This window comes from Manis pentadactyla, chromosome 15 (genome assembly GCF_030020395.1).
Source record: "Manis pentadactyla isolate mManPen7 chromosome 15, mManPen7.hap1, whole genome shotgun sequence".
NCBI classification, from domain to species: Eukaryota; Metazoa; Chordata; class Mammalia; order Pholidota; family Manidae; genus Manis; species Manis pentadactyla.
The window spans coordinates 22,001,415-22,026,619 of record NC_080033.1 but is presented as its reverse complement, the minus strand read 5'-3'; the positions used below and the strand labels follow the sequence as shown (position 1 = coordinate 22,026,619).

General features: G+C 52.9%; 1 protein-coding gene and 1 long non-coding RNA gene across 3 annotated transcripts; both read left to right on the top strand.

Annotated features, from left to right (window-relative positions):
- The first annotated feature begins 1,370 nt into the window (after positions 1 to 1,370).
- GPI (glucose-6-phosphate isomerase) lies at positions 1,371 to 24,006 on the top strand. The gene is made up of 18 exons (XM_036929902.2): positions 1,371 to 1,596; positions 2,546 to 2,636; positions 2,989 to 3,057; positions 4,508 to 4,627; positions 8,852 to 8,935; positions 9,066 to 9,212; positions 10,009 to 10,080; positions 10,552 to 10,596; positions 11,426 to 11,479; positions 19,840 to 19,900; positions 20,318 to 20,361; positions 20,486 to 20,638; positions 21,605 to 21,734; positions 21,898 to 21,974; positions 22,996 to 23,124; positions 23,279 to 23,354; positions 23,440 to 23,506; positions 23,616 to 24,006. The coding sequence occupies exons 1-18, from the start codon at positions 1,475 to 1,477 to the stop codon at positions 23,749 to 23,751; spliced, it is 1,677 nt and encodes a 558-aa protein (XP_036785797.2). The 5' UTR covers positions 1,371 to 1,474; the 3' UTR covers positions 23,752 to 24,006.
- Positions 11,486 to 19,308, top strand: LOC118934404 (uncharacterized). 2 transcript variants are annotated; one of them, XR_008994215.1, is made up of 3 exons: positions 11,486 to 15,865; positions 16,022 to 16,469; positions 16,523 to 19,308. It is a non-coding gene; the product is annotated as an uncharacterized LOC118934404 (long non-coding RNA). The 2 variants fall into 2 exon arrangements; XR_008994214.1 differs by having other exon boundaries at positions 11,486 to 16,469.
- Positions 24,007 to 25,205: the final 1,199 nt, after the last annotated feature.

Here is a 25,205-nt window from a genome sequence, read left to right as displayed (position 1 = left end):
TTCTCCACTGCAGCCCTTCCCTGTTTTCCTTACTCATCTTTAGGACCCCAAATAATTCTGGGCAGGGAGAGAAGAGCCATTTGCAGAAGCCAGACAGGGCAGAGATTGGTGGAGCTGGGAGGTGGGCCCTAGGAAGACCTAGTATGCAGCAGGACAGGGCACACTCCGTGTCTGGCCTTTCTGGGGGAGCCAGGCAATGGAGAATCTCGATTTGAGTGCCCAGTTCTTGGACCTCTTTTCCTCTCTGGCTCTATTTACTCTCTTTCACCCAGACTCTCTCATCAGACTCATGACTTCAAATGCTGTCTGTTCACTGATGACTTCCAAGTTTTTCCTCCAGCTTGAACCCTCTCTTCTTGTACTTCAGACATGAATACCCACTCAACACCTACACTTAGATGACTGATAGGTTTCATCATCTTCCCCCCAAAACTTACATCACTCCAAAATGCAGTGGCAATTCCATTTTTCTAGAACTTGGGGGAAAAACTGGATGTCATTCCTGACTGTTCTTTTTCTTTCTCTCAATTCTTCATTCAGTGTATCTAGACCACCATGTCCAGCTCCTACTACCCTGACTAAAGCCACTTTCATCCCTGGCCTGCATGGTTGCAGTCACCTCCTATCTGTTGCTCTTACTCCCATGCCTGCTGCGTTGTCAGTCTGATCCTTTGTAAAACATGTCAGATGGCTTCCTATCTCTTTTGGAATGAAAAACAAAGTTCTCACACTGACTTACAAGGTCCATATGATCTTGTCGCCTTCCTTCCCTTTCTGGTCTACTCCCCTCATTCGGTCCACTCTGGCCACATTGCCTCCTGCTTCTGAAACATCTAAGCATACACTCTGGGGAATTTTGCAGTTGTTCTTAACTTTGCCTGAACACTTTCTCCCAAGCTATCCAATTGGCTCTCATCCTCACCTTCTTCAGGCTTTTGCCCAAATGTCACCTAATTAGTGTTTCCCCTTTACCATTCTATTTAAAATTGAAACCCCTATTCCCAGCATTTTCTAGCCTTTCTTTTCTTAATAGAACTTATTTGTCGCTTAAGTATGTATCCACAAGACCTTGAACATGGGAAGTGTTCTGAGGAGTTGTGTTGAATGAATGAATGAATGAATGAATGAATGAGTGACCGATGAAGCGAGCTGTGGCGTGGGGAGCTCTGCCTGTATCCCCCACTCGCTCCCAGGTAGAGGTTGGCAGGGTAGCAGCGCAAGCTGGCCGCCCTGTTGCATGGAGAGACAAGCTGAGGCTCTAGAGCAGCGGCCGTGGGCAAGGACGCCCCAAGGGCGCAGATGGCGGGGAGCCTGAACAGCGGGGAAGGGCGGGGCTTGGCGGGGAGGGAACTGGCGCCTGCGCCTGCGCCTGCGCCAGAGGCCGCTGCGCGCTCCGGTCCTCCGCTTGCTGCTCGCCCCTTCTCCTTCTTCTTCCTCCGCGCTCCTCCGATCCGTGCACGCAGCTGTTGTCGCCATGGCCGCGCTCACCCGGAATCCGCAGTTCCAGAAGCTACAGCAGTGGCACCGTGAGCACGGCTCTGACCTCAACTTGCGCCGCCTTTTCGAAGGGGACAAGGAACGCTTCAACCACTTCAGGTGCGCGCGCCGGACCACAGGCAGGGAGCGGACGTGCGGAGCAGTAGCGGGGCCGCAGCGCACCGGGTCAGGGGCCCCCGGATCGGGGCCCAGGCCGCTCTTCGCCCTTGATGCCTCCTTGAAGCAGGTTCCCGGGGGCACAGGGGTCGCTGGAGGTCTTGGCACCCGGGCTGCTTAGTCATGAGAAGTGGGCCCCTCCACAGGGACATCTCTCTCCCCTCCTGTTAGCCACCCCTCCCCAGCCCCCGCCATTTGAGAAGAGACTCCTCACTCAGTTATGAGGAGGGGCCCTGACTGACGCAGCAGGCGGGGAAGGGCTGCCCCCTCCACTCGCTCCTGGCCCGAATGGGCTCTGGACCGTCTGCGGGGTGTGCGATCTGGGTGGGGCAAGCCCGGAGGATCTGCGGAAAGCCGCGGTGTGAGGGTGGAGATGAGCGTCATGATTCTTGCCCAAAAGACTAGGTCCAGAGGTCTATGAACGACTGGGAAATGGAAAAAAGAAATCTTGGAATGGGGTCCAGTGTGCCCTGGTCCCTGGGAGAGGTGTTGGGGAGAGGAGGTCTGTACCTCCAGAAGTCCCTGATGGCCAACCCTGTCATATGGCTTCTTCCCTGAGTAAGCTGAGTCACAGAGTGGACGCCCAAGGGGGAAGGGTCACTCCCTGGGCTAGGCAGGGGCAGTGCCCGACCTCCATCCCCTGCACAGCTGTAGCAGAGGCTTCTTACCCCGGGTCTGCATCCGTGTTCTCTGAGGATGGCCCCTTCGTCTGCGGCAGCAGCTGCACGTCAGCCTGGTGGGCTGGCAGGTGACAGGTGCCACCACTGTGCTGGGCAGCTGAAGCCAGTCCTGGGTGTGGCACACGGTGGTTTTTTTCTGGAAGCAGCTCTGGTCAGGGAGCAGGCTGGGAAGACTTGGGGTGTGGTCATTGGTTTCTGCCATCTTTCTGCAGCTTGAACCTCAACACCAGCCACGGGCATATTCTTGTGGATTACTCCAAGAACCTTGTGACCGAGGGTGTGATGCAGATGCTGCTAGACTTGGTAATATTCTGCTGGGGGGACTTGACTTTTGACGCACAGTGTGGCTGGCAAGCTGAACTCTTGGGAGCCCCCAGGTCCTTGAGCATCTTTACTTCCTTCTCTCAGTGGACCTCAGGGACTGCTTTTCTGCAGGTGCAGGGCTCTGGGCTCCTGCCCCTGGCTCAGGTCCTGAGCAGCATCCGGGGGACCCAGTGTCTGATACCTGAGCAGACCCTTCCTAGACAGTGAGGGCGGGCTCCAGGCTGCAGCCATCTGTCAGCCCCACTGGGGGCTTCACTAAGCCTTTAGGTTGGGGGCTCAGACTCTTGGTCGCCAACATGGAGGGGCAGGCCTCAACGTCTTCTCTTCCCAGGCCAAGTCCAGGGGTGTAGAGGCTGCCCGGGAGCGCATGTTCAATGGCGAGAAGATCAACTTCACCGAGGTGAGCAGGCATGTGGACAGCATATTCTGCATATCCTCCAGGGCCTCTTCCTTCCTTTTGGGGTTCATCTGACTGTTAGGAGGATTGCTCTGTGTCTTCACCCCTTCTCTTAGGCAATGCTTTGCTTAACGAGGGACCTGAAGGCCTATTTCCTAGAATGGGTTTCAGGGCCCTTGACATACATGTCTTTGCTGAGACTGGCAGTTTGGATCTGGGGCGTGTGGAGTGGCTCCTGGTATCTGCCCAGGGGAACACATCTCAAGCCTAAAGGGAGAGGACATGCTCAGAGGACTTAACTCTCATTGATCCTTGCTACAAGTGTTATTAGTGAAAAGAGGAACCTAATGTTGAAGGATCAGTCTCCTCAAGGGTAGGAGTCAATAAATGGTGGTAAGGCCTTGGGGGCTCTGTTTCTGAATTGCTGCGGAAGCCTGGAGCACTCAGCCTTGTCCTTGGTTACTGTCCAAGGTTTTTATCCCTGTTCCTACTTCATTATTATCCCCTTTTTGCACATGAGGAACCAAGGCTCAGAGGGCAAGTCACTTATCTAAGAAGTCATATCTGTAAGGGGCAAAGCCAGGATTCAGATTCACCCACTGCTGTCTCTCACTGCTGGGTGAGGCTGAGGGAGGCTACAATCAAGAAGGGCTTCCTGGAGGGGTGCATTTGCCTACAGAATGAGGGACAGGAGTGAAGTTGGGCAGGGTGGTATGCATCCCTCCACCTTAGTCAACCTCTCCCTGGGTTGGAATTTGAAGACCTTCCCTTTCCTGCCCACCTGGGGTTTTTAGACCTAGTTCCCTCAAGGATTCCCCTGCTGGCTTCACCTTGATGGACTGTTGGTCTCACCTGACAAGGCCAGCCAGCCACCTGGCACGTGTCACAGAGCTGGAGTCCAGTTTGGTTTCTAGCAGTTGGTGTGATGGGGCCACTTGGTGTGGGAAGCTTGAGTTCCCTGCTTTGCTTCACATACAGGAGGCTGGGGGCATTTTTCAAAAGATGCTGACAAACATCATGTATGCTCATTGGGGAGGTGAGACTAGGCTTAGTGAGCCCTGGTCCTCCACAGCCATTTGTTGCTTGACTCTAACCTGTGTTGACACCGCTCTCTGCCTTCACTCACTCTCTTCCTCTTGCCTTGGCTTTTCATGCCCTGGACACCTATGGGCCCTTGGGACCTGTCCTTGGCTAATTCCAGGCTCCCTGCCCTGATGACTGTAGCACATAGGGAGTGGCACATGCCTTGTCCCCCCCCAGGTGAGGGGCAGCCCTACTTCCACAAGCACATAGTGGGTTCTCAGTATGAGACCCTGGTACGATCAGAGACCTCGTGGCCTGCATGTCCAGAGGACAGAGGTCCGAGCTGACTCTTGGGGCCACACTGCGCCATGCCCAGCTCAGGGAGTGGCTGCCCTGGGGTGGGGGGTCTTCAGTTCTGACTCATCCCCAGGATCGAGCGGTGCTGCATGTGGCCCTGAGGAACCGGTCGAACACACCTGTTCTGGTGGATGGCAAGGATGTGATGCCAGAGGTCAACAGGGTCCTAGAGAAGATGAAGTCTTTCTGCCAGGTAAGCAGCTGCTGCACTGGCCTCCTGTGTGCACGTGTTTGGGAATCTCGGCCCCTGATGGTGGCCCCTCCACTCTCCTCGGCGGGAGAAGACTTAGGCTGTCACTGCAGCCTGAGGTGGGGGCGGTCTCTGTGCTCACTGGCCCTGGGGCCTCTGAAGGCAGGAGCCCCCGATGTGTCCTGAGGGAACCCACCACTGGGGGCAGTGGAGCAGCCTCCTTCCTGAACTATATAGACACCTGGCAGTGAGGTCCTGGAGGGATGGGATGGTTGGGGAGAAACTTGCTTTTTCTAACTTTAGTCATGTGCCCTTATTGCTTAGTTTAGAACTAGATAAAATAAATGGATATAAAACTTCCCTGATCACACCCCAGCCAGCTCTCCAGAGGCAGCCTTTATGTTTCCTGGGAAACCTTCCAGTAGCTTCCCATGCACATCCTAGTGTATATATACCTCTGTTGTCTCCTCTTTGAGACACATACACATGAGTTCATTGTTATCTACTTACCTGCAGCTTATTTGTATTTATAAATATGTCAGTCGTTCCCATGTCAGCATCAATGCACATAACATGTCTTCATTTCCTGTGTGAGAGGCGTCAGGGTTGCCTCAGAGACCAGCTAGAGATTTCCCCACAGCAACCACTGTAGCTTCAGTGTCCATCCCATGGCTGATTCTTGCAAGGGTTGATGGATATCCTCAAGCCTGGGGTACAGGAGTGACCACTGTGTGGGTGTGTACACATGTGTATATATGGGTTGTGTGTGTTCTGGGAGTGATAATCTGGGTTCTGGTCAACTTGTCCCTGAGAGCAGTGGCTCCCACATGTGACTGGTCTGTCTGTTGCTTTGGCTAAGAGCCACTTTCAGACCTGAAACAATAGGAGGGCATCCATCCTAGAGACCTGGGAGCCATGTGAGTGTGACTTCCTGGGGTGAGGAAGGCTTGGGATCCTGTTGGGACTGGATTCCAGAGTGTCTCCTAACAGTGGTTGGTACTTGTGATGGCTTTGGGTGTAGGGAAGAGTATTTCCAGCCATCTGCTGTGAAGGGGTAGAGCTGACATGCTGGGCAAGCCTGCTACCCCATCAGCCTTTTTGTACTCAACCATGCCGTGTGGAGAGGTGCTGGCCGTCTGGGGAGCTGTTTCCAGGAAAGCGCTCCCTTATGGCTGGCCGCCAGAGTACCTGCCTCAGATTGACGGGGTATATTTATAGTTCAAAAAAGCTGCTGAATGGCAGCAGTTCCATGGGAGGAATACTCTCTATTCCTGTGTTCTCAAAACTTTGCCAAGACTGGGTGAGGATGTTCGCCATGATCTGGATTTTAGTGGCAAAAACTGAAAGCAACCTGAGCTTGTTTACCAGGGACTGATCAGTAGTACCAGTGTATGTTCACACACTATAGTCCAGGGCACCACTGGGAACCTGGGAGCTGTGGTAGCATTGACCTGCCATACTGTTCAGGTTATATACAATGAATTTGGAAAAAGTTAGAGAACTGGCACGTGTCATAAAATCCCATCTGGTCAAATAAAGGGTATGTGTAGTTATATTAAAGATACACAGATTTTTCTCTTTGGGATGCTTTATTATAACAAAAATTTGATGGTGGAATCGAGAATTTAGAAGCCAAAGCAACTTACTTTCTGTATTGATGGTAAATTTCCCATAGCAGCTCATTACTTCATTATTTAAAGAAAAAGTAGTTACTCGGTCTTCTTGGTTTGGGGGGAGACGTGTATACTAGTTTTCCTAAGGTGTTGTCAAGATGTTTTCAGGAAGCTTTTGTTCCTCACCTTAAAGACCTTTCCACAGGCTATTAGTGTCCTCATGACAAGGCAGCTGATTTCCCCCGAGTGAGTGATGCAAGAGTGAGCAGAGCAGAGTGCCTCACAGTCTTCCCACCTTGAGCCAGCATCAGAAGACACACTTTGATTTCTGTAATGCCCTCTCGGTTGTACAGGTCAGGTCTGATCAATGGGGGAGGGGTCTGCACAAGCACATGGCGGTCAGGAGGCATGGGTTACTGGGAAACCATCTTGGAAGGTGGCTACTGTAGTCTGCCTTCTGGATCCCAGGGATTCATCATGTTCCGTCCATAGGCAAAACACCGCACTTACCTTCTCCTAAGTTTATATCCCATTACAGTATCAGCTGGAAGCCGAGAACCTCATTTGAATTAGGTGCAGGTATAGTATTACCTGCATTTGCTTTAATATAACTTAATTACAGTTCTTTTTGACCTGAAGACATGTGATGTAAAAGAGACGAGTTATTCACCCTTCACACACCCAACATAGTGGTTAGACAACATAGGGTAACTGATAAAGGACAATTCCTTTTCAAATGGTGGGAGAAATGGGAGACATACAAGAGTCATTGGTCCAAAGCAGTTTTGAAATCCAGCAGGACGCGTGTTGGCAGTTGCTTGGTTAGGATTCAAGACTTAGGAGTCATTCCTCAAAATGTGGCTTTGCCCTTTGTCATCATTTTTACATGAAAGGTAGTCTGTGTTTGCAACTGCATAGTTTTATCAGCCTACTTAAAGCCTGCAGAAATGTGGCCTTTCCTCTAAAAGCCTCTTCTTTTTTGTACTATTTCTCTCGGTTCAAGCTGGTAGTTTCTGACAATTAGTTATTTTAAGAACTTTATGGGTCTCCTGTGAAGCTTACTGGAGGAAAGTTTCACTCCTTAGACAAAAATCATACCCACAAATTTCTTCAAGATGAGCCCTTTTCTACCATTGCTTCTGAGATCACAGAGACAATACCATTAAGCTTCTTAGAAGCCTTATCTTTGACCAAAAGTTAACACCTTTGCTCTTTCTGAGGTCTTAACAGGTTTTGCAACTATACCTACTGCTTCATCTTTACACTTTGCTTTTATTATAATGCCCTGGGTTTAACCTCTGCCAAGGAGCCATCTCTTAATTTTAGCATCAGTTGTTGCCTGGAGAAGCTGAGAATTTTCAAACCCAACAATTCCTGGCTTCTTTTTGCTTAAAAATTCCTCCATTAGCTTATTTCTCCCTTCTTACATTTTATTGTAAGCACCAAGAAGCCACACAGTTCCTTTAACACATCCTGAAAATCTCTGTAGCTAGATCATGCAGATAATAGGGCCATCTTCCACTTTCCCCATTAATGAGGCAATGGTGGTAGTCAACTTTCTATTGCTATATAACAAAGATTCTCTTTCCTCCAGTTTCCAATAATGTTTTTCCTCCCTGTAAATCCACTCCAGCAGCCCCCTCAAGGACTATCAAACCTCTACTGACAGTCTTTTCCAATGTGTTCTAGGATTTCACTAACTTCTCAAGGTCTTTTTAGCTTTTGCCCATGCTTTTAGGTGTTTATTATGGCAATATCCTACTTCCAGTACCAAAATTTGCAGTAGTTATTTATTTTTATATGCCAAATTACATCAAAACTTCACTTAGAACAACAGTAAGCATGTATTGTCTCGCACAGTTTCTGTGGATCAGGCATGCAAGAGTTGGTCTTAGTTTGGGGATCTTTTGAGGTTGTGGGCAAGGTGCTCGTCAGGTCTGAAGGTCTGGCAGGTTCTGGAGGACCCTCTGCCAAGGTGGTTCCTCCTCGTGGGTGGTTAACTGGCACTGGGTGTTGGAGGAAGACCTCAGTGCCTTGCCACATTGGCTTCTTTGGGCCACTGTTTCAGTGTCCCCACATCTGGATAGATGGATTCCTGCAAAGTGAGTGATGTAAAAGAACAAGATGCTGCAAGGTTTTTTCATGACTCAGACTTTATCTGAAGTCATGCCTCCTCCTGTTTGCAGTATCCTGGTGGGTGCACGGGTCAGCCCTGTTCAGCACGGGTGGGCTGTACAGCACCAGGAGGCCAGATTCAGGTCCATATGGAGGTTGGCTGCATGTCTGATATCCTGTCCCTGGCACATGCCAGTCACAGTACTTGGCCTTTCACATCTCTTGGTCTCTGATGTATTAGGTTCTACTGAGAGCTCACCCTCGTTTTGCAAATTCTGACAATGTTACTGAGAGGTGGGCATGTCACCCACTTTGCTAATGATAAAATAGGGTCGAGTGGGGCTAAATGTGGCAGGGATCTGCCACTATGGTCTCAGTAGGCCTCTATGAGGGCCAGGATGTTGGGACTGAGGCATAGGGATGTAGAGGTAACGATGCTTTTGAGCAGCAGTTTATACATGGGTGTTTGGGCTGATCACATGTCTCTGCTCTGACCCAGCGTGTCCGAAGTGGTGACTGGAAGGGGTACTCAGGCAAGACCATCACAGACGTCATCAACATTGGCATCGGCGGCTCTGACCTGGTGAGAGAGCACTGACGTGGGGAGTGGGGAGGAGTTCCACCCACGCATCAGTGTCCCCAGTGGTGGAAAGTGGCTGTCCTCACTCCCTGGGCCCTGGAATCATGTTTTCTGATGCTGTGTATCCCCACAGGGACCCCTCATGGTGACCGAAGCCCTTAAGCCATACTCAGCAGGAGGTCCCCGAGTGTGGTTTGTCTCCAACATTGATGGGACCCACATTGCCAAAACCCTGGCCACCCTGAACCCCGAGTCATCCTTATTCATCATTGCCTCTAAGGTATGGGTCCCCAGCCCTGTGGGTGTTGGGGTGGGTGTTGGGGTGGGGGTGGAGGTGAGGCGGGTGGGGCTTTGCCAGTACCCTGGCCGTTGGACCCTCCTGACTGCACTGTGCTTTGCGGGTTGGGCAGCAGCACTGCCCCCAGACTGTTCTTGTCTGGTACAAACACAGTTTACCTGATGAACGCCTGAGCTGCGCAGCTCGAACCTCCGTCTTAAGGCCACACCCACTCACTTTGCTGGATCTGTACCCGGCCTGGGACTCTTCTCGTCTTAGAAACCCGTTCCTAATGTCTGCTCCTTTCTGACCCCAGAGCCATGCCCATGTAATACAAGGATTTTGTTTGTTGTCATTTATGCCTTACTTACTCACATCAATGCACATACTAAGAATTCCATCTCAATTCTGAGATAATATTCTACTCTGGGCTGAAGGGAGCCCCAGGTGTGGCTGCAGCCCCTCTTCTGGAAGATGCTCTGGTCTATGACCTGTGGCTGGAGTGGGGCACCCAGGTGGGGATTGGGGCCCTTACTAGGGTTCCCCTTCCTCTGGTTGGGAGGTTCTAGAATCAGGATGACTGCTTGCTCCTTCCAGGCCCCTGCCCCAAACACAGCCACTCATGGTGGCACTATGGGCATGTGGGTGGAGCTTGTGTGCTCCTGCAGATCAGGGCTCACTGATCTGCGTGCGCTGCTCCTTGGGACAACTGGCTACCCAGGTGGCCTCTGCTGCTGAGCCCTGGCTCGAGGCCATGATGACTGAGCTGGGGACTAACTGCTGTACTCTCTGGCTGTAGACCTTTACCACCCAGGAGACCATCACAAATGCAGAGACAGCAAAGGAGTGGTTTCTCCTGTCGGCCAAGGATGTGAGTGCTGGGGTGGGTGGTGGGCAGGGCAAGGGCTGGGAAGGCCATGGTGGGCCCATCAGCCTGAGAGGCCCAGCTTAGCCCGCTAGCCCTGTTTCTCCTGAAACAGGAGGCAGCCTGAAATATGAGCTGAAAATACCTGGCTTTGCCAGCCCCAGACACACCAGGGATGGCAGAAGCTGCTCTAACTGGCTGAGGGCCCTTCCTGTAGGGCCCTGCAGGATCCTCTCTGCCTCCTGGCCACACCACTTTACAGGGGAGGGACCCCAGGCTGTGTGCCTGTGAGGTAGAATGGGCTGACCAGCCTCTGACCTCTCTGTCCTCCCAACCTCTCCAGCAGCCCCACAACCAAGGACTGGGAGCAGTCAGTCCCACCCAGGGCCTTGGTTTCGCCAGAGATGAGGGGCGCTAGCCTTGGGTGGCCCCTGCCCCTGGGATGGGTTTGGTGTAACTTGGCTCTCTCTCTTCTAGTCTTCTGCAGTTGCGAAGCACTTTGTTGCCTTGTCTACAAACACAGTAAGTACCCGTGTGGGTCCCAGACTACCTCCCTGGGAGAGTCAAGGTCATGGCCTATCAGAACACTCCAGCCCAGCTGTGGGGCTCAGGGCTCTTGGCTTGGCTGACAGGTGGAAGGGTTGCCCATGAGAGGTGTGAGCTGCAACCCGTCCTGGCCTTCACTACATTCTCCCTCAAATCTCTGCAGCCTGAAGAGGGGCATGCAGTCAGTGGAGATCATATTACCCCATCCATCACCCAGTCCTGACTGAAACCCAGAGCACTGCACACCCATGACCTCCCTTGGCCTCTCCCTGAATGGGACTGCTTCTGAGGGATGGGGACGCAGTCCAGTCTCACACAAGGATGTTAAGCCTCAGTGAAGGACGTGACATTTTGCTCAGTGATTCCAGGAGTCAGTGATGCTGGGATTAGAACTGGGAAGGTGTCTGGCTTGCTTGGCTCCTGGCCTGGGAAGTCACTCCTGCCCATGCTCACATTCCAGCCCTGGGCTCAGTTTCCCAGAGGTCCTGGAGGGTCAGTCTCTGATGTCCCAAACAGGCCCAGGAGGTAGTTCATGCAGAGCAGCCTATGGGCCAGGCCCTCGTGCTGGGTGTGCAGACCCCTCAACAGGAGGGCTTTGCAAGTGCCAGCCCACTGGTGTGCTGAATGTGAACTGGCCTGGTGTCTGGTTGGGGTGGACAGCTCTGGTCTTCCCCATCTGGGGCTCTGCAGAAGCTGGCAGGTGTTCCTGCAGCTCTGATGGTAATGACTCCTTGCACCCTGGAGCTTCTGTTCTTTTCCAACTAACATAGGCTTCCTTTCTTCTTTCTCCCTTTGTCCTTTTTAGGCCAAAGTGAAGGAGTTTGGCATTGACCCACAAAACATGTTTGAGTTCTGGGATGTAAGTAAAGGCGCTTCCTTGCGCTGGGTGAATTTTGTGTCCTTTGCCAACTCATGACCGTTGAACCACAGATGAGAGATCTGGGAGGTCAGGTCAGCGTTTATCGAGCACCTGCTGCATGCCTGGCTTTGGGAAAGGCTGAGCGGCCCTCAGAGAGGCTTGTGGGGCATTAGCAGTCAGTCAGGAAGAGGGCTCCACTTTGCTGAGGGCGGGCTGAACTGCAGTGCCAGGATGACACCCCCAGAGTTCACAGCAGCTCCCACTGGGGGGTAACCAGAGCCCCCCTGCCCCTGTCACTAAGCTGGGGTTTTGAGTTATTCTCAGAGCTGACCTTCCTCTGAACCGCGGCCGCTGTCTGTAAAGGCCAAGGGGCGGGGTGAGGCAGGAGGTGTGACTGCAGGCCTGAAAAGGAGAGCTGGAGGGCAGCAGAGAAGAGGCGCCAGGCCTGGGTGGGGCCTTGCCAGGCAGCTTGTAGAGCAAACTTGCTGGCATGGCAGAGCTGCAAGCCACTCTGACAACAGATGTCACATGGACTCATCTCTGCTAGAGCCACAGCTGGTGCCCAGCACTGAGTAGGAGCTTTCCTTGCCGCTGGCCTCTGAGTGCAGCGTGGTGTGCAAAGGGCTCTGGCTTTGGAATGCAGGGAAGGCTTAGGATGCAGGGTACAGTCTTGGGTGTTGTGAATATAGAGGGCATAGCTCTAACACATGACCGTGGCCGGGGCACCAAAGAGGGCACTGTCTTGGCGTTCCCATGGGGACTGCTTCCAGGCCCTTAGACGAAGCTCTTCCTTGGTGGAGGATACCCACAGATGTAACCTCCAGAAGTCTTGGAGTCTGGGACAGAATTAAGCCCTAATGCCTAAGGGATCTCTTGTGTGTAATGAGGTAACTTCTTTCTAGAATGGGACTAGTTAATGTACCATCCTTGGAAGAACTGAGAAGTCACTCAAATCATTTTTTGTGTCCTGTGGCTCAGATGAGAAACCCCGGTTGAGAGAGCTTCTAACAAATGTTGTGTGCCTGATAAAGGAGGCAGGTACCTCCCACCTCCTCCCTGGGACCTGGAGCCTGAGCAGGTGGCTGTCAGGGACATGTGGCTGCCCCTGTTTGCCAGGGAGCCCCACAGAGCAGAGCTGGGCCCCAGTGTGGGCTCTCATTGCCTGCAACAGCCAAGCGTGCAGAGATGAGTTGGACTGTGGCTTAGGGAGAGGCCTGGGTCTCCTGGGTAAGGCCTGGAATAATAGTTGTGCACCCGAACATGGGGGCACGACTGGCGGTGGGCACAGTTGAGGCCTCCTGGGCCAGGCCCGACATACTGTGTACCACAGTGGCTGGAGGAGAGACCTGCCTGGTCACTAAAAGTATATATTGCTGAATCGAGAAGTGACATCTGAGGAGCCAGGGACAGGGGCAGATGAGATTTCTGGAGCTAGGGTGTCAGGTGAGATACAGGGGTCAGAACATGTAGGGATACTGCGCTGGCTCTGAGGTAAGATCAGAAGAGTCCAGTCTGACAGAGGTAGGTACATGCGGTGAGGCCTGGTCAGCTGGGGGCAGCCCTGGGGCAGCCTCCCGTGCTGGAATTGGCAGAGGTATGGTGGGAACTGTGAGGTGTTTCAGAGTCAGGCTCAGCCGGAGTCGGCACACAGTCGAGAGTAATTGGGCTGGTGAGGTCTGAAGAGGGACCAGGACAGGTACAGGAGAGTTCTGGGGAGCCAAGACAAGTAGAGGTGCAGACGAGGTCTCTGAATTCTCGAGGGGACACAGTATTTAAACATGATTCTGTTACCTGAGGTCTGAGGATCCAGTCACGTACAGGTACTTAACCTGGGTCTGGGAGTTGAGGTTTAGATCTGGGGCATGGAGCAGCTGTAGGCGCTGGAGAGGGAGCCTCAGGAAGTGGGTGGCCGAGCACTCAGGAGGCAGACTCAGGGTTAGGCAGGCCCGGGTACTTCCCCTGAGCCACCCCGACCAGGTGTGATGGCCGGAGCTCAGGCTGTTACCGCGGTCTCCCAGGATCCATGACCAGCCCAAGGCGTGGTCTGTGGCATTGTGCCGTGGCTGGGGTGGGGTTTGAGGAGCCCAGGGGTCAGGCAGGTTATAAAAGCTGAAGACTGGGTAGTGAGGCCTGGGGCAGGTGAAGAACAGACAGGTGGGCTAAGGAGCTCCGTGGGTAAGGTGTGGTCCGGGGCTCCTGGAAGACGAGATGTCCAAGGCCCAGGCCGCTCAGAAACTTGCTCCAGTGGGCTCTCGCCAGGCTTCCGGCGGACTGAGGTAAGCAGCCAGGAGTGTGTCAGGTCCGAGGGGAGTGTCTGTAGCGTCTGCCGAGGGTGCTCCCTGGAGCCATGTCTGTCTGAAGTCTCAGGAGCTGGAATGAGACGAGGTGGGTGTACTAAGTTTCTTAGGGAGGCCTGAGCAGCCAAATTAGGCACATGTAGGTTGAATTAGATTGGTCAGGTAGGAACACTGGAGCTGAAGGTAGGCAGAGGCAGAGTCGGATCTAACAGGTGAGGACTGGAAGCCCTTGACCAGGTCCAGGTCAGAACTCTGTCCTCAGCCGGGGTCCGAGCAGTTCTGGTGACACGGAGGGTGATGGTCCCAGAGACACCGTAAGTACCCTGGGGAAAGACTGAAAAGCTGGAGTTCGGTAAAGGGATGGAAACCTGTATCCATCTGGAAGGTTTATGAATTCTGGCTCTAGCTCAGGTATGTGGGGCAGGTCTCTCAGGTGGGGTTGGAGGAGTTGAGGTAAGATACAGTTTTGTACTTTGGAGTCTCAGACAGGTAAGGTCTGAGCTGCTGAGGTCAGGCCCTGGTTTGTATTCTGAATCTGAAGAGCTGGGGTCAGGCACAGGTGGGTAGAGCTCAGGTTTTCAGGTAACATCTATGCCACCAGGGCAAGCAGAGGTAGGCTGACCTGGAAAGCCGCAGTTAGGTCATGCGGCTCTGGTCGCGGTTCAGCTCAGGCCCCGGTGGGCAGGGCACACCTGTCAAGTGAAGCCTGAGGAGCCAGCATTAGGCTCATCTGGAAAGAACTGGGTCTCTTACATGATCTCTGAAGATACGAAGTAAAGGCAGGTGGAGAGAATTAGCTCTCTCGGGTGAGGTTTGAGGAGCCAGGGTTGGGTACAAGCGACTAGATTTAGATCTGTCAGGTAAGGTCACGATAGGAAGGTAGAACCACATCTCCACCTATCTTTTAGAGAGATCTGTGGGACTGGGGAGTGGCCAGGCACAGGTATGTGGAATTCGTTTCTCAGGTAAAGTCTATGGAATCTAGCACAGGTTGAATGTAGGCAGGTCATGTTGGCTTTTTCAGATGTTGGATTCAGGCAAAGGTACAGAGTTACAGACAGGTGGTAGGGCAGGGTTTGTTGGGTAAGGTCTACGGAGCCAGATCTGGGCAGGTTCATAATAGCAGGCCCAGTGAAATGTAAGTCACAGTCAAGCCCAGGTGAGAACTGAATGTCTTAGATGAGATGTGAACATCTGAGATGAGGTTCAGGTGGGCAGAGCTAGCCCAGGTACAGTTCAGGAGCTAGGAATAAACCCAGGTAGGTAGAACTGGCCTGCAGGTGTGGTCTGAGGAGCCAAGGTCAAGCACAGGTGGGTAAAACTAGCTCACCGTGTGAGATCTGAGAAACAAAGTCACACCTAGGTAGGCAGAGCTGGTCTACCAGAGTGGTTGGAGGAGCCAGGATTGGAAACAGGCGAAGCTGGCCTGCCAAGCATAGTTTAAGAAGCCAAGGTCAAGCATAGGTAGGTAGAACTGGCTGAATAGGTGAGTTTGGAAGAGCCTCACAGACAGGTAGGCAGAGCTAGCCTGCCAAGAGTGGTTGGAGGAACTGGGGTCAAGCGCAGGTAGGCAGAGTTGGCCTGCCAGGTGTGATCACAGGTAGGCAGAACTGGCCTACCAGGTGAGGTTGAAAGAGCTATGGTCAGAGACAGGCAGAGATGGCCTGTCTGGTATGCTCTGAGGACCCAGACTCAAGCACAGGTGGGCAGAGCTGGCCCACCAGGTGAGGTCTGAGGAGCCAGGATCAAGCACAGGTAGGTGGAACTGGCCTGTCAGGTGAGGTTAGTAATCAGGATCAAGCACACGTAGGCAGAGCTGAGACGTGAGGAGTCAAGGTCAGGTACAGACAGGTATGTAGACCCGGTCTGTCCCTGCGTGGTCTGGAGCCTGTCTCTGACAGGTGTGTATGTAACCCTGCAGTCTGAGGTATTGCAGTAGAACACATACAAGCAGAGCTGTCCTCCCAGGGTAGGACAAGGTGAGTGGAACTGGCCCACAAGGTGTGATCTGAGGTGCCAGGGTCAAGCGCAGGTAGGCAGAGCTGGCCCACCAGGTGAGGTCTGAGGCTCCAGGGTCAAGCACAGGTAGGTGGAACTGGCCTGTCAGGTGAGGTGTGAGGAATCAGGATTAAGCACAGGTGGGTGGAACTGGCCCACCAGGTGTGGTCTGAGGCTCAAGCACAGGTAGGCAGAGCTAGCCCACCAGGTGAGGTCTGAGGCTCCAGGGTCAATCAAGCACAGGTAGGTGGAATGCCCACCAGGTGAGGTCTGAGGAGCCAGGGTCAAGCACAGGTAGGTAGAGCTAGCCCACCAGGTGAGGTCTGAGGCTCCAGGGCCAAGCACAGGTAGGTGGAATGCCCACCAGGTGAGGTCTGAGGAGCTAGGATCAAGCACAGGTAGGTGGAATGCCCACCAGGTGAGGTCTGAGGCTCCAGGGTCAAGCACAGGTAGGTGGAATGCGCACCAGGTGAGGTGTGAGGAGCCAGTGTCAAGTACAGGTAGGTAGAGCTGGCCCACCAGGTGCAGTTGGGAGAGCCATGGTCAGAGACAGGTAGGCAGAGCTGGGCTGTCAGGTGAGATTTCAGGAGCCAGGGTCAAGCACATGTAGGCAAAGCTGCCCCACCAGGTATGGTTTAAGGACCCAATGTCAGGCCACAAGTAGGTGTAGTCTGAGGAGTCAAGGTCAAGCACAGGTAGGCAGAGCTGGCTCACTGGGTGTGGTTGGAAGAGCGAGGGTCAGAGACAGGTATGCAGAGCTGGCCCATCAGCTGCAGTATAAGGAGCCAGAGCATGTACGAGTCTGCCAAGCTGGCCCGTCAGGAGCCTTAGGACCTAGGGTCAGACACAGGCAGGTAGTGCTGGCCCACCAGCTGTGGTGTAAGGAGCCAGGGGCAGGTAAGTAGGCAGATCTGGCCTGCCTGGTGTGGTATGAGGAGCCAGGGTCAGAGGCAGGTAGGCAAAGCCTATCTGCCAAGTGTACTGGTCTCGAGGAAGCCTAAGGAGTTAGGGTTGAGTATAGGCAGATCATGTTGGCTTTTTCAGATGTTGGACTCAGGCAAAGGTATGGACCCCTGGGTCTTCATGGAGAGGCCTGAAGTGGATTGAGCAGCCTCCCAAGTCAGGCCCACAACACTGGGTTTTTCCTTAGGTAGGAAGAACACAGTGGGGCTCGTAGGAAGTCCGTGGACCCTAAATTAGACACAAGTAGGTAGATGTGGCTCTCTCAGCAAGGACTTTGGAGCCAGAGGTCTGTCAACCAGAGTCTTGCGAGTAAAGTCCTTGGAGCATGGTTCTGGTGTAGGTGTGTTGACCCAGGTCTTAAGAGTTTAGGCCTAGGGAACATGGGTCAGTCACAGGTAGGTAGAACCACATGTTCAGGTGGGGTCTGGAGCACAGGTGTGTAGGGAGGGTCACACTGCCTGAAGTGTGAGGCTTCTCAGTCCCAGGCTAAGCAGGGGTTGTTAGCGTTGGGTTGTGTGCAAAGTATGACAAGCCGTGTCAGACACGGGATACAGACCTGGGTCTCAAGTGGGGCCTGGGAGCCAAAGTCAGGCCCATGTAGATAAAGCTGGGTCACTCGGGAAGGTGTGCAGAGACTGAGTTGGGCTTGGAGAGGTGAGCCTGGGTCTGTCACTTGAGACGTGAGGAGTCAAGGTCAGGCACAAACCGGTATGTAGACCTGGTCTATCCCCGCATGGTCTGGAGCCTGTCTCTGACAGGTGTGTACGTAACCCTGCAGTCTGAGGTACTGCAGTAGAACACATACAAGCAGAGCTGTCCTCCCAGGGTCACATGGCAGTGGTACATAAATGTAATTTATATGTTCTTGCCACTTGGCTTCAGGTATAAATTGGCATTCCTGGCCTTGTTAGGTGAAATTAGTAGGCAAGATCTAGCCCAGAAATATATTTGGTGTGGCTGGAGAGACCTGAGAAGGTGAGTCAGACACAGGTGGGATCTTTGGTGGTAGGATCAGGCACAGTTAGGTGGGTAACGGGCTGTCATCAAGGGAAAGCCAGAGGCAGCCTAGGCATGTGTATGTGGGTCTGCCTGGGGAGAGCTCAAGAACCGTTAGGATCAGGTAGAATGGATAGTAAGCCCTGAGCCAACCACCTGGTCTCAGCACCCTGGTGAGGTGTGATGGGCGGAGCTCAGGCTATTACAGAGGTCTGAGGATCTGCAACCAGTCTAAGGTGGTGGACCGGAGTTGGTGGCACAGGATCTGCGTTATCCAGGTCAGGAAAAAGATAAGATTATACCTGGTTAGATAAAATGAAGTCAAGGCCCTGGGCAGGTGAGATATAGAATGTCTAACTGACTGAGGAGCTGCATCTGTAAGGTGTGATCTTAGAAGCCCATGGCGGGTATAGGTGAGGCCTAGAGACCTGTCTGCAAGTTAGGGTCTCAGAGGCTCAAGTCAGACATAGGCATTGCTGGGCTCTCCCCGAAGTGAGGCCTGACGACCTGGCCTCAGTCCAGGGCAGCAGCGTAGAATCCACCAGTCTGAGGGCTGACTGGCTGCTTAGTCCAGTTTCTAGAATTGAGTCAGGTGAGATCTGAGAGCCTAGGTCAGGCATGTGTGGCCCTGTGTGACTGTATCTGTCAGGTAAGTTTCCCCAAAATCTGTAGTCAAATTCTGTTCCCCTGAGCTATACCCCGAAGGTTCCCCCAAATCTGGGCCCTTTCCGGGTGAAGAGACTGAGCCAGAAACCTCCAGGCTAAGCTTGAGTCTCATTCTTCCCGTTGATGCTGTTCGGTTGAAGCCCCTGAGTCAGCCCTTGGTACTCCCCATCCAGGGTAGCAGTATTTTCTGGATGACCACTAGGACTCCGAAGTTGTCTCCTGCTTCCCTTCTCACCTCACCTGCATCCTTCTTGGTTCTCCAGCCATACCTCTCAGCCTCTGGCCTCCAGTCCTCACTCCTTCCTCCATCTTCTGCATTGTGTTGTGCCTCCTCCTGCTTCCAGTAGAGAATTAAGCCCTAATGCCCCAAGACATCAATTAGATGTAAAGGATCAGCATCTCTCGTATATACCCAGAAGGGTACTGCCCTTGGGAGAACTGAGAGGTCACTGAATTGAGTCATTCTCTGTGGGGTGTAATTCTCTCACAGTTGAAAAAGGCTGCTCTTGCCACAGGACCTTTGTATATGCTCTTCTGGCTGCTGAAATGCCTCTCCCTCAGTGTTTCCCTGGTAATGCCTGCTCATTCTTCAGATCCAGACTCTAGCACACCTCACATTCCTTTTATAATTAGTTTCAGTACTGTATTTCCTTTCTCCCAAGCACTTTGTCTCATTTTCACATTTATTGGCCTGATGATTTCATCTACATCTCTCTCCTCCAGGGACTATTTCTGTGGCCTGTGCTAGGAATGTGGTAGGTGCTCTGTAAATAGTTGTTAGGAAGATATAAATGGAGCTCTGAGGATTCTGATGATACAAAGTGGAGTCTGCAAGTGTGACATGAGAAGGCACAGTGTGGATGGTAAGCCTAGGTGTGTCTTGGGCCTGAGGCTGAGAGGATAGGTCAAGACCACATATAAGCCACTGGGCCTGTCAGTGTCCCAGGAGGCAGAGCTAACCATGCATATGGGGCACTGGGTCTGCCCATGTCAGAAGGGGCAAGGCCAGACCCAGGTATGAGGCATTGTGTCATTTAGTATCTGAGGTGGGTGTGCTGGGGTACAGCTCCAAGGTGCTGGATCTGTCCAAGGAGGCGGGCTAGTCACAGGTAGGAGGCATTAGGTCTGGCAGAGTCAGAGGAGGTCAGGCCTGGCACAGGTATGAGGCACTGGCCCTGTCATTGAGGAGGCCAGGCCAGCCATGGTAAGTTGTTCAGTTGTCTTGTGGCTCTGATTAGTCCCATGTGTGATCTACCCTGTTGGTCAGCCCAGAGTTGCCAGAGCCTGGCCTGCTGTCTTGCTTTCCAGAGATGTGTTGGGGGCAGGCCCTCAGAGCTGTACCTGTGGAAGAGCATTGTTCTCAGGGGGCAAGTTTTGTGGCAGGAGGGAGGGGGCGGGGTATCCCAATCCTCCTTCAACACCTGTTCCTGTCTCTCCTAGTGGGTAGGAGGACGCTACTCGCTTTGGTCAGCCATCGGACTCTCCATTGCCCTGCATGTGGGTGAGTGTGTGTGTTTCAGTCTTGGAAGACAGTGTTGCAGCCTAAGGTTGGGTGGGGATCTTGTACCTCCGAACACCTTCCTGTCCTCACTGGCCACTGGCCTCTGCGCTTGGCTGGAACATTTCTTTGAGATCAGGAAGGGAGGGGAGGCCCGTGTTGTTGTGGGGGGTTTGTAGATTGGTTTCTCTTTGCTCCTCACCACTGCTGTCCTGTTCATTTCCCAGGCAAGGTGAAGTTAGAGCCACCTTTGCACTCAGGGCTGACTCTGGTTCCAGAGGCTTTCTGCAGGCCCAAGTATTCCAGGTCCTATTTCTTCTGGCAACATCCAGCACTTCTCTGGTTCCAGAAGATGCTGTGTGCACTGCCAGGAGGGCACAGGGCATGAGCATTTCTGTTGACACTGCTTTCGTGTTGCAGGATTTGACAACTTTGAACAGCTGCTCTCAGGGGCTCACTGGATGGTAAGTGCTGAGGCTTGCATTCTTTGCCAGGCGCTGGCCAGAGGCACGTGGTTGGTGTAGCTCTCTGCCTCTCTCCCTCCCACTGCTCTGCTGGGTGGTTGCTCAGCTCCTGTTCTCATTTCAGGACCAGCACTTCCGCACAACACCCCTAGAGAAGAATGCCCCTGTCCTGCTGGCTCTGCTGGGTATCTGGTACATCAACTGCTTTGGGTGTGAGACGCAGGCCATGCTGCCCTATGACCAGTACCTGCACCGCTTTGCTGCCTACTTCCAGCAGGTATAGCTGCCAGGCCAGGCCCTGGGGCCAGCAGGGCCTGTTGGGGGTAGGAGGCTCATGAGCCCTGGTGCCCAGGTCCTTGCTACTCCTGGGGCTTTAACCTCATCACCCTTGGGCATGGCCAGGGCCCACCTCTGCACCCATCTCATGGTGAATCTTTGTAATCAGGCTCTGTTCGATCTGAGCATCAGCTGAATTTGACTGCCAAGGGAGGGGCATGCCTGGTTATCATGGTGGCATCAGGCCCTGGGCTGGCTCAGGACACGTGTCTCAGCTGCGTCATTTTTTCCTTGGGCATCATTCTGTGTGTCTGCAGTAGGGTGGGACCCCAGGCCTGGATCCCCATAGTTTGAGCTGCTTTGCCCCTCCAAAAGGCAAGTTCACCCTTAGGTGTCTCTTAGGACCACTCACAGCCCTCTGCCCCACCTGCAATCTCCAGAGGCTTAGTAGCCCCTCTCCTCTTCCTGGATGCAGGTAGCCCTTCCACCTCTGTGCCTGGTTTGTTTAGCACAAACCCAGGCTCTGCCCTGCAACCCCCGGGCAGGCACAGCAGACTTTGACCAGCACCTGGAGGTGAACTTGTGACTAAAGTAGGAGCCGAGGCTCCCAAGCCCTGGCATCTAGTTGAGGTGACAACCCTTGAAAGGATGTGCACTCTGGACTCCAGCCAGCCTCTCACTTAAGACATCAGTTGAAGATTTTCTGATCAATTTCTGCTCCCAAGAGGCCTTCCCTGGGCCTCCTTACCTTCCTGCTATTGGTCATGGTCCTTCTTGCCAAGCGGTCTGAGCCAGAGTTTGTGAGCCTGTGTCCTCACAGCTGAGGGAGGGAAGATAAAAGGCTCAGGGCTGTGGACACCTCACAGGGCCAGGCCAGGTACGCCTGGTGCATCCCAGGCAGGATTTTGGCACAGTGTGTGAAGGAGCAAGACTTGTAGGTAGAGGGCTGTTTCTGCCCCTGTTCCAGGGTGACATGGAGTCCAATGGGAAGTACATCACCAAGTCCGGCACTCGGGTAGACCACCAGACGGGCCCCATTGTGTGGGGGGAGCCAGGGACCAATGGCCAGCATGCCTTCTACCAGCTCATCCACCAAGGTAGGGCCCATGTGGCCTGGGCAGGGTGTGGCTGGCGATGGGGAGGGCCCTCCAGCAGAGGCTGGAGAAGTCACGGAGGTGAGGTCTGTGCTCTCCTGCAGGCCTTGTGGGTGGCTCTCATAGGCTGGGGTAGGTGCCTGGGTGACTGTGGTGCCCTTCACAGGCACCAAGATGATACCCTGTGACTTCCTCATCCCGGTCCAGACCCAGCACCCGATAAGGAATGGTTTGCATCACAAGGTAAGCACCCCATCCTGCCCCTCAGACTTCCTCAGGCTCACATCACACACAGACCTCCAAGGACCTGGTGGATTGGTTGGCAGTTACACTACTTTTCTACTCCGGCCATAAAAAGTCACCACAAACTTAGTAGCTTAAAACAACTCCCATTTATTATCTCGATTTTTGTGGGCCTGAAGTCCAGCGGGCTCTGTTGGGTCTCTGTTCCCGTTAGGACCAGGGTCCAGTGGCCTTGATGATGGCTGGGGTCATTCTCGACCTCTGGAAGCCACCTTGGCTTGTGGTCCCCTCCATCTCAGAACCAGCAGCGGTGGGTTGAGTCCCTCTCAAACTTCAATCCTGTCCTGTTTCTTCTGTTGCATCTTTGACTCATTTGTCTTCCGTTCTTCCTCTTCTACCTTTAACTGATTACATTGGGCCCACCTGGATAATCTCCCTATCTTAAGTCCATAACCTTAATTGCATTGGTAAAATCCCTCTGCCATGTAATGTGGCATACGCAGGTGGTACAGCAGGGGGCAAAGTTCATGGGGCAAGGTCCTGCCTGCCACAGCAGCAAATGGGAAAGCCGTCTGATTTCTAAGCTAAGTCCTTGAAGATACACCGTATCTTGAGTATACAGAGCATGGGTCACTGTGGGCAAAAGCTTCGGAGCCAGGCGCCTAGCTTTGCATTCTGACTCCTCCGGTTCATTATTCTGCAACTGCACTGTTCTGGGGAAACTGACCTTAACTTGCCTCTCCCCTCAGGGTCCTTAAAAGATAGATTCCACTCAAGTTCTTAGCAGGGGCCTTGGCATGTCGTGTATACTCCTTAAAGAGTAGTTGCCCTTGTTACCTACTCTCTGGTGTCACTGGATGTGTCCTGCTGAGCCCCTTGCTCCAACCGAGCTCTAGAGTTGGGGGCCAGCAGCCTAACCCAGGCTGGGAATAACCCCGACTGGCAAGTGCCACGCTGTCTTGTCTCTCTGCCTGAAGCTCAGACAGTGCTTCCAAGCAGCACTGGATGTCTCTCTTGTCAGATCCTCCTGGCCAACTTCTTGGCCCAGACTGAGGCCCTGATGAGGGGGAAGTCGACAGAGGAGGCCCGAAAGGAGCTCCAGGTCGGAGGAAAGAGTCCAGAGGACGTTGAGAAGCTGTTGCCACACAAGGTCAGCACTTCTCAAAAGTGGGCTTCAGGTGGCATCCTGGAGTTGGAATAAACAGGGATAAACAGGCAGGGGCTCCGTGGGGCAGGGTGCACCTCCCTTCTGAGGATTTGAACATCACAACTAATGGGGGGACATTGCTGGGTGTTTTCTGAAGGTCTTTGAAGGAAATCGCCCAACCAACTCTATTGTGTTCACCAAACTCACGCCATTCATTCTTGGAACCTTGATTGGTGAGTGAGCGGGGAAGGTCTTGGCCCGGGGTAGGTTGGACTAGGCTGGTAGAGCCTTAACGTGAACTGTCTGCCACCTCTGTAGCCATGTATGAGCACAAGATCTTCGTCCAGGGCGTCATCTGGGACATCAACAGCTTTGACCAGTGGGGGTGAGTTGCTGTCTCGCAGGGAAGGTGGGGAACACCTCTGGATTGGCTGCTGGATTTCACTAGCAATGCTGGAACCTTCCTCATACCATTCTTTCTCCTCTTCTGGCAGAGTGGAGCTGGGAAAGCAGCTGGCTAAGAAAATTGAGCCTGAGCTTGATGGCAGCAGCCCAGTGACCTCTCACGATTCTTCCACCAATGGGTTGATCAACTTCATCAAACAGGAGCGTGAGGCCAGAAGCCAATAAACTCCTGCCAGGCTGTAGTTCCCTATTGTGACTGGTCCTTGTCTGCGCTCCCCGGAGTCTGCGCTGCACGGTCCTGCCCAGAGTGCCCTCTGGCAGTGAGCTTGGACCACAGCCCTTGGGGGAAGCTGGTCTGGAATTGCCACTCTTGCCCCTTCACGTCCACACACCCAGTGAAGTGCTTCTGTGCAGCGGACTTCCCTGACCCATGCTCACATTATTCGTGGACCAGCAGAAAATAAAGACGCCACAAAGGAGGTTTAAGACTCAGTCTCTTCTCGTTTCTGGAGATGGTGCTGCAGACAGGAGTTAGGGCACTCACAGGAGTGAGTTCCTTGATTAAGGCTTAACTGTAAGCAGTGAGCAGGTCAAACAGTGGCGGCCACCCCCTGAAGAGGAGAGTGGGTGGGAGATGGAGCACGACCTGAGTCAGGAGGGCCACCTGGCCTCTGGATCAGACTCCTCCATCTTCCACTCATCTCTGTGGCTTTGGAGGAATTGCATACTTCTGTTCACTAGATGGTTTTGTAAATCACATTCATAGTGTATGTTTTGGGTGAATCCTGACCCAAATCAAGAGTGACTACCATCTCCTGGCCAGATGCTCAGGTAATTCTTTCCTTTTAAAAGATAGTGAAAAAAGAATATGTGAGCAAACTACCATTTTACCTTCTATTCAAGATATTTCTGCTCAAGATCCTAAATATTTCTGGCCAACTAAGCCGAAAAGGAATCTTAGAGTTGTTGGTATAGGCTGAGGTTCCAGGACCTACACCCAGACCATGGTACAGAATCTGGACAGGAAATGGCTGTCCTGTCACAAGGCCCTGCTGCCCTCAATCCTGAAATGATCAGGGCTGCCTCTGCCCCCTCCTCTCCTGGGTTACCCACTTCTGAATTATACTCTGGCTTGGTCACAGGCCTTCCTCAAGACAGGGAAAGCCAGGATCTATATTTTTGGCTTCTATAAGGAGAAAGCAAACTGCACCCATGAAGGCTCAAAATGAGGAACACCTTGTGAAAGTGAAAGTGAAAGCACAGGTGCAAATGTATGCTTAAAATAATGCTCAGAAATTGTCATCATGCCTCATCTTCCTATTGAAGTGGGATTTTTTTAATTCCAAAAGTGTCCATCTCTCTGCCCACTTTTGTGGAGTTGATAGAAAGGCATTCTGTGACAGTCAAGCTCTGCTGAGGCCCAGGGTACCTCAAGAATCAGGCTGTTCTGGGTACCAGGTAGGCTTCTGGTACATGGAAAAGACATGGATTCTGTCTAAGGAGTTTACAGGTAAGGAGAGTGAAAGATGTGCATGCTAACACAAAGATCCATGCCTACTGCTTCATCATTAAGATTTAGAAATCATTTAGAGGGATCTTACCCAGTAAGAACAGATAAAACTTCAGTTTAGCTTAACTTACATAATATATGTGAAGTAACATCAAAACTTATGTGTCTA